Below are 16600 nucleotides of genomic sequence, written 5' to 3'. Positions count from 1 at the left end.
TATCTAATAATTTAATCTAGATAAAATAAATAAATTTAAAAATATATATAAAATAATTTATTAAATTTAATTTTATATATATATTGTTTTTTATTAAAATTAAATTAAATTGAATTATGGTTTAGGCATTATTAGATTCTTAAAACTTCACATTTTCCTTTTTTCAGATATTTTTTGTTATTGTCAATGTTTATCCTTTTTTGATTCGAGAAATCATTTGGGGATTTTATTTTATTGTTGTTTTTCTTTTCCTTTATTTTATTATGTCATCCGTTACATACTTCAATGACGATTTTATCTATTTGAATTATTTGAAATACTATTAAAGTTCAAGGGCAATATGGACATTGTGGAATCCCAACAACTAACCAGGGGAAATATGGGGCTAACTTGACCAAAGGTTGGTTAAGCTTTTTGAAAGGTAGAAGTTGCCACGACTGACATTTCTTTCCACACACCACGTGTCAACATCAAAATGAGCACCCTGGGCCCACCCACCTTCAACGCGAGCCACGTGGCCTTCTCGTCTTCTCTCGCCAAACCCTCGAGACTATAGACTGCAAAATTAGCTAAACAAAACGACGCCGTTTCATTGTGGAATTTTGGATAAAATTGATTGAAAGTCGATCCTCGATCCTTTCGTAATCCTACAAATTCCCACTTGTAGGAAAAAAATTAAGATAGAGGATTGAATAATTATTTAAAATTTATAAAATATAAATTATATCTTAAAATAAATTATTAAAATTAAATACATCTTAAAATCATAAAGAATTAAAGAATTATCTTAAAATATGTTTGACAATTATTTAAAAAAGTATTTCTAACTTTTTTTATTACTTGAAAAATAAAAAATTTCAAACTGTAAAACGCATTCTTGGGCAACAAAGCTTTTCAAAACTAATCCAGGATAATGATTTGAAGGAAACGTTTTTAACCTAAAAGAACGTTTTAAAAAAAGTGTTGATAAATTTAAAAAAACACTTTCAAATATTTAAAAAATCATTTATAATGTTGAAAAATCAATGATTTTAAAAATTGTTTTTAGACTTTATAATACTTGAAAAATAAAAATTTCTAAATATTAAAAAGGTCAAAAACTTTTTCTAAAATAGTACCAAATATTGGAAAACACTTTCACTAAAAACACTTTATGTGGAAACATTGTCAATCGCATATTTGCTATCAAAATTTGAAACCAAAAGGTGAAGACACTTTGCAAATATGATTTTCAAAATTTAAACAAGTTACAACTGTATCATACGGGTCGAATTACATTATTTTTCCTTTCACATTATCAAAATGTGAGCATGCAAGACATATATAACAGTAGGAGGAATTCTTTGAGCAGCCCTAGACAAGATGTATAATGCAAAATCTATTCAAGGAATCTGCAGATTACATGGATGACTGTTGTTGTAGATGGCTATAAAAGCCTTAGCCCATGAAACATTACTTCAGCCGTTCAATTCACCATTGTTGTCAAAAACAGAGTTGGTACCTTAGGGGTATAGCAGCAGTGATTCTGCTCAAATTTATGGAAACATTCCCTCAAGGAACTCATCAAAAGTTTCGTCATCTTCAGCCTTATGATCGCGAGCTGAGGTTGAAGCCTTCTTTCCTGCAAAGAACCCGGAAACACAGCCATAAGCCCAGATTGAACTTCACTGAAATGCTGATGAGCAGAACAGGGGAAGCCTGAAGGGAAGATTGTTTAGGTTATAATGATCCAAAGCAAAGCTAAGGCATGCTTTCATAGATTTCTGCTCCTTTGAAAACTTAGGGTTTGTGGAACATCTAATATCATGATGCACGGTTGCCTCATGACCATCTTATAACTTTTACATTTCATTTAATATGCAGGGTCAAATCTTAAAAGAAAATTGATAGTTCAACATAACAGTGGGCCATCATGCAAATGAATATTAAGTCTCAAATAATAAACAATGAAGAATAGATTAGATTACTGTTAGCACTGACCTTTTCTCCTCTCTTTGTTCTGCTTATGCTCATTTTCTGTATCATCATCACTACTTACTCTTTCCCTGAAAGAAGACAGTATGTCAGCTTCTAGATAGCAGAAATACTGGCTATTTACTTGTGTGTCAGTATAAATTAGTTTCTAAAGTAGAATGAACTTTTGACTCCACTTGGCACCTTTTTCTTTTGTGCTCTTCTTTCTCTCTTTTTGCTGATTGCTCCTTCTCTTTTCGTTTTTTGTAATTAAGCTTTTCTGCACATCTATTTGAACAGTTAAAAAAGATGTGCTGTCAGAGTATGTCAAAGATAGGAGATCGAAATAATTGCACCAGAACAAGGGGAACAATGTCGTTATAGAAGAAGATCCGGGATAGAGCCATAATAACTAAATTCCCTAATGAAAATTTAAAAAAGAAAACTGACGATTGAAGTTTAGGTTTGGCCTCAAGGACATAAAATAAACCCCTAATAATGCAACTCGGGTTCCTAATGAAACCTGGTGAGTAGCGTCTTCGAATGCCATCAATCATATGTCCTTGAATCATAATAGGACAGAAATCGTCGTCGTACTTCCCAATGTCCCCAGTTCTTAGAACCACTAGGGGATGGGATAAAAACAATTCATATTAGTTTAAGGATAGAAACAGATCAGATTTTCAGTATAGCTGTTCATTTTACTACATGGAAGTATGTTACTACCAAAAAGTGTATAATACTCCTTGGATTTACTTCAGAAAGGATGAATTAGTCAGGGGGTGTGCACGACATGCATAAACAAAATTACTAACAACCATATTCCATGAAAATATTAATATTGTTACTGGATGAATATCACGTGACAAGGAATAATCAACAAAACAAAAATAGGGAACTTCCCAACACTAGTAAATGCCACTCACCTCTCACAAGTTACTAATTTCACTAGGGCCTGTTTGTTTTCTCCAGCCTCAAAATAAGAAAAGTTCACCTGCAATACAACAGCCAAGTTAGATGAAATGGAAAGATTGTATAGAAAAGTGAAAATTTTTGCGGGTAAAACTGTAATAAATGATAAATTAGAGCTACTTAAAATGATGTAAACTAAAATTTCTTACAGTTTTAGCACAAGCAGGCTCGAGTTTTATTATATGCGGAAAAGATTTAAACATCGAATCTTTTTCCATCAAGTTTTCCCAATAAAAGAATAAGCATTAGGACAGAATACTACGACTAGAATTACTAATAGATACAGTAAACTGCCAATTGTAACTTCATCTGGATTTGGGTTTGTTGCATGAAATTCAATTTCAACAGCAGATCTGTTGGGTAGCTAGGCCCTATTTGGAACCAAGTAAATTTTTCAAAACCATAACAGGAGGTCAAATTAGCATTCTCTAAGCAGGGCAAAGAGTATGAAATGCAATCAAAAGCAGAGGTTCGTGCTCTTGCTGAAGGCCTTAGAGAAGCAAGAGGTATGAGCAGGACTCGCATAATGTGACTGCTATTACTATAGGACATAGGAGAGCTGTTTTTAATGAGGGAGATCGTTACCTCTTTTTCACGATAGAGGTTGAGTTCAAGTAGATCTCACAGATGATCATTAGAGGCTGGCCACTTGGCCAGCAGAGGGGCTTCATCTTCCCCTACAGTGGATCACTAACCCGTTTCATGTAGGGTGTAGGCTGGGGCTTATGCCTTGTGCATTGTATTCTTTCTCTCTTTTTTGGTGTTGTTGGCAATGAACACCTTGCCCTTATTATTTGATTTTTGCTTTCATTGTTCACAAAAGACCTTTTAAGTTATCTAGCTAATCAATTATATCGTGCATAAAAGTAAAATCAATTTTGAAAGAAACTCAAATTCAGGATAGGTTTTAGAAGGTTTTCAAAGCCTAAAGTGATAAGCGGGATAGAGCCATATATTACATTAAGTATTGTCACAAACTAGTCTGACAAAGGACAATTACATGAAGACATGAAGATATGTCATGAACCAAAGAACAATTGTTCAAGTACCAACATTAACTCTAAAAAAGTAAACCCTAGTTTATTCTATAGATAGAAAAATAAATAAAAAAATAAAAGAAGGGATCATTATTACAAGCACTTACCTCATAGCTTGCTAGGCCATCTCTTTTATCGCAATGTTTGTTACCACATATGAACTGCCCTGACAAACAAGGTAAATTAACCAAGTAAGAGACATTGATTAACAGAAAGGAAAAGTATAAATACACTGCAAATTACCTCCAAAGTCAATTTTTTATTTGAAAGTCATAAACATAAAAATTCTCCCTAAAAAAAATATTTACACACACACACACATATATATATATTTTACTAAAAAATTCGAAAAAACTCTCCCTAGCTTTTATTTCCATTGACAAATCTTAAAGCCTTCACTTTGGCTCCAGCATCTGAGAGTTGAAAGCCAAAATGGCCTATTTGGCCAAACAAGCCGTTTTTTCCTTTCAACTACCCACTTTGAACCCTATGCAACTTTGATGATTTCTAAAACAGTTGGTCCTTGCAATGGAATCCATCTTATCATCTATGGAGTTCTTTACACTAGAAACGAAAATACAATGGAATAAATACAGTAAACACTAACTTGCAATAGTAAATATAGAAATTTCCAAAACCTTAGGGCCATAACTTATATTTATTTTCCAAGAATATCCTTGATGATTTCGTCCATCTAATGCTATACAACCAGATACAAATTCAGACTTTGTGGCACCTTTTAAAATCATAGGCTGATGTAAAATCCATGACATTACTGAATGGGAAAAAAATTACAATATAAATAGTCAATGACATGGATAACATTACCTTTCCCAGATATGACTTCCTTCTCAGTCCTCCACCTCAGGCCAATCTATGAAGAAGAAACTTAAAATTCAGAGAAATTGTCTCCAAGTTAACTTAAAAAGTGACCATACTTTACATCAAATACAAATAAATCAAGGATAAACAAGCAGATATATGGATAGTTTGAGCACCCAAAGGAAATCAAACAAGTACCTTTTGTTTCAAATGGCTTTCTAAATGACTCCAATCAGTTTTCCTTAGTGGTTATGCGAAATAAGGTCACTTTAGGATTCCAATGCAGGAGATCACTTCTATTTTGTTTAGATGATCAGGGGATATTATATGACCAACTTTATATCAAAGTATTAGGAAATAAATAAATAAATACATTTCAATGAGACATCCAATAGAATGAAATCACTTCTATTTGTATGGTATTTTCATTGTACACAATTCAAAGATGTATAACATGAAACTACATTCAATTTCCTTCTTTGATTTGTTTAGTTTGGCTTTATATGTATTCCCATAATGAAAAACACTAAACCTGATAAATTATGTTTGACAAACTGCTAAAAAAAATAATATATGTATATATATAACATTTTATGAGCATATCTAATGAACTACAATAGAAATAACTTTATATGAAACGCCCGTGACTCCAGGTGGAGGAAACCCTCCAGTGCCAACCAAACCCACCAAACAACCACTAGGGCCCAACCCCAATAGAAGAGAAAAAAGATGTCATAAATATAACTTTTCGGTGGAGAATAGGGCAGCAGCCAAAAAATAGCATTGGCAGCTGAGGATATGTGGTGTATTGATTATCTTATTTACATGGACAGGAGTTAGCTATATGCTTGAGGCGGATCATTTGATCAGTATGGGGAAATAATCCATAGAGGTGTTGCATGTGTAAGTTGAAGAATCATCTTTTACTCCAACTTTCATTTTTGTTTTGACCAACTTAGAACATTCTGTTGTCTTCATTGGATTTCCTTGGGCATTGTCAAGAAATGCAGAGGAGCTTGTTAACGGTGGATGGATTAAGCTCAGGGGTAGCAAGGCTTTGCCCTTTTTAGTATATGTGGAAAGAAAGAGACAGAAGGACCCTTAACAAGAAGTATTTTATAGCAAAACTCAGATTCTTCTTACAGATCTCTTCTTTGTGGAACTCTACCTCTAAGGACTTCCAAGGCCTCCTTTTTTGGAGTTTCTGGACTACTGCAATTTAATTAGAGCATTGACCTTTTTTTTTTTCAAATAAATTTTATCCTATAAGAGAAAAGCAAAACTAGCTAAACCTTTCAAATTAAAACCAAAAGCTAAAAAGCTTTGCATTCATATATGCTAATATTAGCTCAAGCTATGCAATGAATGCCAATGATACAGCATCATGAGACATCAACCATGACCAAGAGAACTCTAGAAGTCAACGGCGAAAAGAAAATTTGTTAGCTTTTGCAAGAAAGACCAGCAAGATCGAACTTGATCAAATCCAGTAAGTAACAAAAGGCAAACCAAACCATATTATATCCTGAAATCATCTTTTATAGCCTCTCATATAAGGGTGTTATAGTCACAAAATATCCTTATATGAGGATATTCCTCATCATGAGCCTGGGGCAGCAAAAGCAAATCCCTACAATTTCATATCCTGAATATCATCTCTTTCAGCCTCTCATGTATGGGTATTATAGACACAAGATACCATTACAAGAGAGGCTATTCCACCCCACGAGCTTGGGGCAGAAAAAGCAAACCAAACAAAAGAATTTCAGGAGTAACAGTTTAGGTCTATTACTACACTTTTTAAAACAAAATACAGCAAAACAATACATCATTGTTAGGATAGTTATGATGAACCAATATATGACTACTATGGAATAGAATCAATACACATTAGGCAACTTCACATTTTTTTTTACAATTTGTTAAGAAGTTGGGGAAAAGAGTATGAGAGAGGATGGAAAATCCTCTAAATTAACAACAAAATGAAGAGAGAAGGAAAACTCCTAATTTTTATGCATGTATAAACCATAAAGCAAGAGAGAGAGGGATCAATGTCATTTTTACTAAGGAGAGTAAAGACAACTTTAGAGGAGCAAAGGAGCAATGAGTAATTAATCATTTACTGAAAATTGATAAGGCTATAAATCCATATAACATGAGTACCCTCATACCTTGCCACTCTTGTACTGAGACATGTCAGCTATGCAGTATCTTCAATAAGTTTAAGGTAATGGACAAGGAAGTACTGCTGACTTCCATCTATAACTCGGTAGCAGCAAACTAATTAATCTTAAAAGCCACAAATAATTCAAAACATGCACCAAAACATTTAGATGCAAATTTATAACACAAATTGTAAGAAAATCCATATGGAAAAAAATTTGGCCAGTGCTGATCATGTATGATAGACAAAAGGAGAGTGAGAGCTTGTCTCCATTTGTTATGATACTTCAGCATCTGGCAAAGTTGGACCCAGAAATATCAAACAAGTAATCAAAGTGCATCACCCAATAACATATGAGGAATACTTAGTCTTACTATACAAGCATTGGTATGATGCATGGTATTGACTTGCATTGAGTTTTGCATCAAGATGGGAACAATGGTCTGATAGGAGGCAAATAATGAAATGAGAGAGAAAAGATGCCTTTGTGTGGAGCTAGGCATGTGCATGACTTGGAAAGGGCACTTGTAATGAGAGAAATCGGGAAAGGGAAGAATGGCCCATTAGGACTTAGGAGCCACATTTAAAGCATGGAGTCAGCAAAGATGCCTTTGGGTAGAGCCAAGCTTGAATCAGGCACATGCTGATTGGCATCAAAGATGACCATGGCAGCCTTTAGTGCAGAAAGGAGGCACAAGTGCAACAGGGTACAGCTATGACTATGATCTCTAGGAGGCCCCAGATGGACTACTATTGGAAGTGTATATAAGGCATAGAGCTGTCCCTTGGCATAGGAAATCAACAGGCCAATACCATGGAAAATCAAAGATAATTTCAATTCTCTGAACTACCAAGTCGAAATAAGCTAAACCAGAAAGGAGGAAAATTAACAACAGTTAAAGACAACATTGTCAAAACTGGACCTGATAGGCAGCCTGTCAGGGTGACCCAGTTGGTTAGGGTGAAAGCTAGGATGTGTGGTAAAGGCACACGGTCCCGGGTTCAAATCTTGTCGCTGGTTAAATACACTGATTTACCCGGTGCTAGTTGTTCCGGGCGCGGTCAGCACCCTGAGGTTTGGGTCCCCATGGAGAGTCCTAAGGGTCTAGCCATGAAAGGTTCCTCAGTTTTCAAAAAAAAAAAAAAAGGATCTAACAGGCTGATCCAGTATGTCTCCAAGAAAAACTTAGTTAAAGAAGTGTTAGATATCAGTGCTATAATTAAGCACTGCTAAACTAAACAATTTAATACACCGACGTTTCAAAATACAAGATAATTTCAGTAATGAAGATAGCATTAATTTGCAAAGGATACTCTTTGAAAAGCTTGTCATGGTAACGCTTCACCAATCTTTGCTCCCATGATTGATCCATTTCATCTTCCTCAGAAAGGATGAACCTTACATAGTAACAAACAATTGAATAAAGTAACCACACAAAACATACAAATTAGAAAGACAGCTTCATAAAAACCATAATTTCTATAAGAACAAAAAATCAAAACATGTTAAGAAATGAAGTAAGAATCAGACAGAAACGCAAAATCAAAACATGTTCATATGATCCATTGTGACACACTGTGCCTCTGTCTCAACCTCAAGTTACATTGTTTGTGCTTCTATGAAGCCAAACTCGAAATTAGCGACCCAAATGAAGCAACAGGGTGTCCTCATGAATCCTTAACACAGGAGCATCCCCATTTTAACAAAACACAAAGAAATGAAGGAAAATCTCATAATTAGGGAATATCTTCCTATGGATTTGTTATTCAAAATGATCCTGCTCTTGATATAGTGTTAAAACAACAGACTTTGCCTATCAAAAAGGCATATTAAATGGCACACTAATACATAGAATAGTGGATAAAAAGTGAAAATCCATGGGCAAATATAGGACTATATCATCTATAATGTGATAGATATCATGCCTTTTTTCATTGCCTTAATCAACATTTTGGCCTTCCCATGATCCTTGTCCAGTATAATTTGACCACTCCTTAATTAATTCACTGCACATGAAAAGAAAAAAGGAAAAAGTACAATCTCACCAAATTTATAGTTGTTCCTGATGGGTGATATGATTCTCATGAATGCATTTGCTTCTAACGCTAAGCATTTTTTTTTTCAATCCATCCATCCAAACGTCCTCATACCAGCTATACTCATTTTCAGGACATGTCTCTTTACTGCCTGGTATTTTTACACCGTGAAACATGATTGAACGAGGTATAAAATTTGACCTTTAATTTATAAGCACTGGTGGATCAAAAAACACATTTCACTCCATGAATTCCACTCTTAATCTATGGGTAATGTCTTCTCATTCTCCCCATCCTTTTGGATCACCAATCCCAGAAAACAAATATATTATTAGCGTCTATCTCCTTACTGGATGCAAATTTTGTTCCAGGAAAGTGGAACATAGGGTGATCATAGTTGGAAGCAAGCAATTAAGAAAAAGAAACAAACAAATAAAAGCACCAAACTTATATATGACACACAATGAACCAAAATATATATATATATATGGAAGCACAACTAAATAGAGTGACAATATGAACATACCGGTATCCTTCTCTAATAGTGTCTTGATCAGTTTTAACAGGCAATTTTGTATGTGTGGATCTTTGCTCACCATAGAAGCCAGCTGTAAAACAAATATTGTCAAAAAAAATCTTAAATCTCAATACACAAAATGTGGAGGGAACCCCTCCACCATTATAAAATAGGCCAAGACCAAGACATTTGCCTCTAGGAGGATCATCCAAACATGGTTGAGGATGAATTAATTGCCGCTTTAATAGACATGATCACCTTCAAGTTGCAAGAACCATGAATCAAGAAGCAGATTTCCAAGCAAAGAGAGAGGCTTTTGCATTTGTGGTCTTTAGCAGGAATTTCTACCCTCCTTAGTTGGAATATCTTATCTGCCAGTATGCTTTGTTTTATAAATTCTTCATTATAAAAACATGTGACTCCTAACATTGCTATATAGGTAAGAAATTAAAGCAAAATTGGAGAAACACATGTTCTCCATATGTAATCAGCTATGAAATTGATTCCAGTAGGAACTTAAGGGAATATAATTATAAGAAATTTTTATAAGGAAAGACTAAAACTGTGTTAGTCTTTTGGGAAAGATTAACTTTCACCAATAAAACATTTTAAATTTTTTTATGGCTGGGTCCACAAACCAGTTAATAATCATTAAGCTCTGGATCTTAGGAGGAGAAACAACAGTAGTGCTATAATCTCATGAGCAAGCAATATCAAGTCAAGTCCTCATTGGTATCAGTGCTCAAATTATGTTCCAGAACATCTGAAACAACAACATTGCCCAAAACAAGCCCAAGCCATGTGCAATGTGCAAATAATATCAGTTTCATACCAATATTACATTTTACCATTATGATTAGGTATCCCTGTTTGTAGGACCTAAAACTGCATAGGCATGATTTGGCAAGATATTGAGACATGCAATAAGCTTCCAAGTTGCAAGCTTGCACTAACTTCAAGATTTAAACAAGGAAAACTATAATTATTTGGGGGACTTGTTAGCATCAAAGAAACTAATTACAAAAATAATTTGCATGACTTAGAAGTGAACGCACAAAGCAAAATGGGACATATTTTCCAATGTCTTCTGTAGGCAAACATAGGGAGAAAAACTTTAAGCTCGTGTGGAACTTCTTAAATTATTACATTTAGCCTACTTAACTCAGTCATTTAAAATGGACACTTCAAAAATATGTGCACATTGTGCAGTTGGACATGATAAGGAATTGTATAGGGAATATGTTTCTGACATGCCGTTTTGCCAACCATACACTCAACAAGTGTGTCCAACAAAGAAAAAGAAAAATAAACTCCCTTTTCATTATAAGTAACCTTTATCTCAAATTGGACATACTAACTTTGTTATATACTTGAACTGACCTAGGGCATAGTGTGAGATAAAAATGGAAATTATGTTATTTAGTTGTTTCCCCATGTCCTGATATCTGGAGATCAAACAAACCCAAAACCTGATGACCAATAAATGAAGAATGAGAAGATCTTTCTCAACCACTTCACTTAAGGATCTAGAACGGAAATATACCATGGTATGAATCCAGCAATCTCAATCATTGATTACCAGTTCTAAGGGGTTTTCTGAAATCCCTGCTCCAGTATCTCAAGCCATAGGTTTTCTTAAACACTCTGGTCACTTGGACCCAACATTGTATATCAACTGCCACAAGAAAGAAAAATGTTAGGATGACTGTAGCCCCCTTCTTTCCTTGACAAAGAAGATTGTTCATCATCCAATTGCTTTAGGACACGGGAATGAAACAAATAGATAGCTCACTATTTGTAAGCTTCCCTTGAGTCCATTTCCCTATTATCTCCATGTACAAATTGCATATTGCTTTTTTAACAGTTTTTCAATATCCAAAACCAACCCTGCATCTTGTATTTGAGCCAAGAAGGATCAACCCTCCAACACTGACAACCTGAATTCACTCCAAACCGTATCACCCTGTATTATAATCCCAAATAGTCAAAATAATCTCATTTGACACATGTAATCGTCTTGTGTGGCTTTTCCCACGCGGAACACGACACAACAGCAACAATCAAATGAATGAAAATTTAAATTCAACCCTAAATGCCACAACCAACTGGAGACAGAGAATCAAAATCAAGCTAAAAAATCAGTGAAAAAGCAAAACAATTGGTTCAATAATTAACAAATAAAAAAATAATAATAATCTCAAACCCCCAAACGGATAAACAAGCACGCCCATTCCAATCTGCATAAAATTAAACAGAGGCTTTCAAAGATAAAAGGAAACTTATGAGAAATGTATACAGTACCGTAATCGTTCAAAAATTTCTTGTGGCGATCATATGCATTGAGCCCTCTTATATGAGCTTGATATTGCCTTCAAACAACAAACCCATAAAGCTCCATTGAATATTACAATCATATATACAATATATATGGGATTTTAAAGGGAGAAAGGGAGAATAGTACTGTTTACGCTCTTCCTTGTCGAAGATGACAGATTTGAGAGAGCCGAAAGAAGCCATTTTGGTTGCTCTGGCCTCCGAAATTGAAGCCCTACCTAGGGCTTCTTCTAGAGGGTTTTGACGGGGAGGATCTTCAAATGGGCCATGGCTATCATGCAGAGTATTCGGAAATAGTATTTTTTATTTTTTATTTATTTTTTTAATGAAGAAATGGACTGACTCTCAAAGCCACGTGCAGAGCCATTGCTGTTGTTAATTTCTTTGTTTCTTTTTTTTTTCCCTGAATTGTTATAAAACAATAAAAATAAAATAAAAATCCAAAACATAAAGTCTGCCACCAGTTTTTGAATTAAGATACTTCATAAAACAAAATCTAAAATATTTTTAATTTATTTTTAATATTTTTAAACATATTTATTTAATTATTTTTTAAAACAACTTTAAAAAAAAGTGATTTTTTTAAAAAATAATTAAAAAATATTTTCTTCAAAACGCCGAACGAGTTTTTTATGGATAGAAAACAATTATCAAAACAAGCCCACGTTTTTTACCAAATTCAAAAAACAAGTCTAAAATTTTTTAAATTTATTTATATATTTTAGAAAAATACAAATATATGAGCTTTTTAAATAAAACATTTTTATTAAAAATATTTTGAATATAAATATTTTCAGTTATACTCTTAAATTAGTGTCAAGTTAAATCAAATTTAAAATTAAAATTCAGAACATTAATTTTAGCTTATTAAAAAAAATCATAGACGTCCACGCTAGTTTTAGACCAAATTTAAAATGTGCTTGAAACTTCCACGAATTCCACTTTCCTTCCTTTTTTTTACTGCTCCACATATCTAAGCATTTCTTGTTTTGCTTAGATCGACCTCTTTGCTTGAGGTATTGCTCTGACCTCTTTTTCCAACTTCTTTGTTAAATATACACACACATATATCGTCCATCATTTAGGGTTTGTGAATAAAAAATATGAACTTTTACTGATGATGGGATATATCTCCAGATGTGTTTTTTTTGTTAACCAAACAAGGGATTAGAAAATTTTTGTTTGGATTTTCCTTGCAACCAAACAGAAAATGACAACTTTTTACTAAGGCTATGTTTGGTTCTCAAAAAATTTGAAAGAAAATACAAGGAAAAGAAAATACAAAAAAAAAACAGAGAAAAATAAAAAGTTAAAGAAAATAAAAAAATAGATTAAAAATTGATAAATTATTTTTTTTTTGTTACTTCAAACTCATTTTATTTATTTTAACTCATCAATATAAAGATTAAATAATTTAAAAATACATAAATTTTTAATTAGTTTTAATCATATTTGATTTTCTTTGATATTTTTCATAGGACGACCAAACATAAAAAAAATCATTTTTCTTTGCATTTTTTTTCTTTCCTTAGTATTTTCTGAAACCAAACATAACCTAAGTAATATTGTACTACCTTTCCAACTCTCTATACCATGGTCATTCATCACACAATCACTGTGATCAAAGGAGAATTCAGGTGAGTTAAAAGAGAACTAAGAATTGAAGAGAATACCATTGTTATTCTGCAAGGGTCTTCCACTCTGAATGCCGTGTCAAAAACAATGGAGGAATGAGTTCCACCAGCTTCCGACATTGAGAGCTCAACCACCTGCCCTCTATGGTGAAAAGGCAACTATACTTGAGAGAAAACCGCAGTTTTCTGAGTAGGGATGGAAAAAGTCCACAATTTAAAACCAAACTTCAAACATCAAAATTCCTGGCATTGAACTACAAAGTGTATGAAGTATCATAATAGTTGCATTCCAGCTCAAACAAGGAGAAAAATTTAAGCAACATAATATAGCAAGACGAAAATGACCAAGTTTGCCTCCTAAAAGAGAGAAGTTCCCTTCCCCTTCTTGTCCCCTCCAATCTCAAAATGCTTGCACCTCTGCAAAACCCAATTGCAACAACAAAAAATCAGTTGTGTAAAAGTAAGGGGTGCAACACAAAAGGTAGGAAAAGAAAAGTGTAGCTTGAGGTTAAGACTCCGACCTTGATTGGGTGCTGGGATACATGTTTGCAACCCTGGCACTGGAGCCTCAGAACAATCTTCTTGGTGGTCTTAGCCTGTTAAGGCACAAGGGAAACGGTCAATCTATGAAGAATTAGCCTCAAGTGGCTTGATAGTTAATTTGAAAAGCCAACAATTTTAAGGATACAGTTAACCAACATGTCACTGATTGACTATGATCTATTGAAACCAATTTTTCAGTTTTTCTGTCTGCAATCACATGAGATGGGTTCAATAAATCATTTTCCCTTCATAAATAATTCATTTTGGCTTTTTCACCATATCGTTGGGTGGACCAATCTTCATCCAAGCTGTGTGTACAATTTTCATTTAACATGGTCACTCTATGGAGTCCTATTTACACATGATGTTTCTAAAATAACCACTAAGACCATGTTGTAAACTACCTCATTATATTAAATGAAATTAGATCATGTTCAAAAATAACCAGATTAGGGAAGTGAGATGAGAGTGTTTACCTTTTTGTGGAAGACAGGTTTGGTCTGTCCTCCATAACCTGACTGTTTGCGATCGTACCTACGCTTCCCTTGTGCAGCTAAGCTATCCTTGCCCTTCTTGTACTGTGTCACCTTGTGCAAGGTGTGCTTCCTACACTCCTTGCTCTTACAGTATGTCTTCTTTGTCTTTGGCACGTTCACCTGTGAGACACAATGTATATTTCATATTCAACAAAAAATATTGAAAAAGAAAGCCAGATAACAAGACTCAAAGACAGAAATATAACAGGTTCTTTTTACACCATTAACTTACTCGGTTATTCATCCACTTTCTTGTCTTATATTTCACTTAAGACCACATAACTACAGTTTCTAGTGAAATACTTCTTTGAAAACGCTATTTAATATATGAAATTATAAGTTTTAAACCCCTACCAGTGACATCTTCCTCAGGCGTACATCTCAACAACACTATTTTTTTTAAATGGGAAATAAGATATATACTGAGGCTATGTTAGGTTAAATGAAGTACCAAGGAAAGGAAAAAAAGTGCTAGAGAAAATCATTTTTTGTTTTGTTTAACTTAGAAAATATAAAGTAAAAAATATATAATTAAAAAATTTATACATTTTCAAATTATTTATTCTTTAAATAGTAAAAAATATATGTTAAATGAGTTCCAAAAAACATATAAAAATAATATCTTTATCTTTAAATCTATTTTTTATTTCCCTTTGTTTTTCTTTCTTTCACTTTCTCCTCTCTATTTTCTTTCTCCAGCATTTTCCCTCAAGTTTTCCAAGAATCGAACATAGAGTAAAGGTTCCTAGGAAAAAGGAGGCATAACCCAAGTACATGGGGAGTGTTAAAGAAGCAAAGAAAATCAAAGAAACACAAAAAAAGAACAAACCAAGCCTTAATCCCCATCCATTATATGACAAAGTCCAACAAAAGAAACCACCAACCCCCAGCGGGCCCTTTGCTGAAGCAAACAAATACCTAAGAGTAAATCTGAACATTCCATTCCATTCCATTCCATTACATAAAACCTTTTGATTCTGGACAAAAAGGGATTCGAACCCCCAGATCTTATTCTACTTTAAATTGCTTTTGTTTGCAACCATACAACATGTAAAATCACTTCAACAGTCAGCCCGTTGTCTTTAAGAAGAAGCTCCCATCAAACTCCGACATAAATCTTGGGCACTATAATAAGCGTTAAACTAAAAAACTTCATGCTTATATATATATTTGATGGAGGCTAAGTAATTCTACTGAGCTTCCATGAACCACAAAGCTTCAATAAACACAGCCTGAATCATCCTCTTTGTTTCCCTCCACCACACTGAGTCTCCTGTGAATCTAAAATGATTCCACCTCATCAAAATACCGACCAAATCAACTTCAAATTAAAAAATTGTATCCTTAAAGCTCATAACTATCTTCCTAATTCGTTTCTATCATGAAAAACCCCTCATTTCAGCACACAATTCTCAAAAAAAAAAAAAATACAAAAACAAAAAACTGAAAACATCTCAGAATCGATAGAAAATGATGGAAATCAAGTCTGTGTCTCAAGATCTGTTTGCAGATTCATCGAATAAACTGAATCATGGTACTGAAAATTGAAGAATAAAATCGAAATTTAACATGCAAACATTGAATCTGCTGGATTTCTAGAGAGAGAAAGTACCATTTTCGGCGGCTTAGGAGGCTGAAGAGAGAGAGAGCTGGAGGTAGACGAAGCACAAACCCTAAAAACAGCTGCTTCTCTTGTTTTTATAGTCTGCGAATGGACAAATGTTGCCCTAGAGCTCACTAGGCCTTGGGTCGGCCTTTTGGGCCTGGGTCAAATATGGGCCATCTAATCAGACCGTCAAACTTATTTGGTTGGACTCACATAGTAAGATTTAATCCACTTGCTATCAAAGATTATTTTGAAACAAATATTTTTATTGCAAATATAAGTTTTTGTAATCTCATGATTTATTTTTAGCTTTTGAGAATTGGCTCCATATAATTGTTGTATGATTTTTTTTTTCATAATATTCAGTTGAAATAATTCCTTCTTCAATGCAATTAATATCGGTTTTTGACTCAATTAAAGTTATCATTCTTAATTCTTATTATTT

The 16600-nt window shown here is 33.8% G+C and overlaps 2 protein-coding genes across 3 annotated transcripts; both read right to left on the bottom strand.

Annotated features, from left to right (window-relative positions):
- Positions 1-1206: 1206 nt before the first annotated feature.
- LOC117928841 (protein FRA10AC1) lies at positions 1207-12114 on the bottom strand. Of its 2 annotated transcripts, XM_034848885.1 has the most exons (11): positions 11964-12114; positions 11804-11871; positions 9512-9593; positions 8263-8346; positions 6956-6995; positions 4791-4836; positions 4070-4128; positions 2880-2947; positions 2158-2241; positions 1981-2045; positions 1207-1621 (listed from the first exon to the last, which is right to left on the bottom strand). In XM_034848885.1, the coding sequence occupies exons 1-11, from the start codon at positions 12017-12019 to the stop codon at positions 1536-1538; spliced, it is 738 nt and encodes a 245-aa protein (XP_034704776.1). In that variant the 5' UTR covers positions 12020-12114; the 3' UTR covers positions 1207-1535. The 2 variants fall into 2 exon arrangements, with proteins under 2 accessions (XP_034704776.1, XP_034704777.1); XM_034848886.1 differs by lacking the exon at positions 2158-2241.
- Positions 12115-13681: 1567 nt separating this feature from the next.
- LOC117927568 (60S ribosomal protein L44) lies at positions 13682-16259 on the bottom strand. Its single transcript, XM_034847153.1, has 4 exons — positions 16162-16259; positions 14490-14669; positions 13992-14066; positions 13682-13887 (listed from the first exon to the last, which is right to left on the bottom strand). The coding sequence occupies exons 1-4, from the start codon at positions 16162-16164 to the stop codon at positions 13828-13830; spliced, it is 318 nt and encodes a 105-aa protein (XP_034703044.1). The 5' UTR covers positions 16165-16259; the 3' UTR covers positions 13682-13827.
- Between the last annotated feature and the right edge of the window lie 341 nt (positions 16260-16600).

The sequence above is a fragment of the Vitis riparia genome, chromosome 13 (assembly GCF_004353265.1).
Source record: "Vitis riparia cultivar Riparia Gloire de Montpellier isolate 1030 chromosome 13, EGFV_Vit.rip_1.0, whole genome shotgun sequence".
NCBI lineage: Eukaryota > Viridiplantae > Streptophyta > Magnoliopsida > Vitales > Vitaceae > Vitis > Vitis riparia.
The sequence above is the reverse complement of the archived record's forward strand: the minus strand, read 5'-3'. Positions and strand labels throughout refer to the sequence as shown.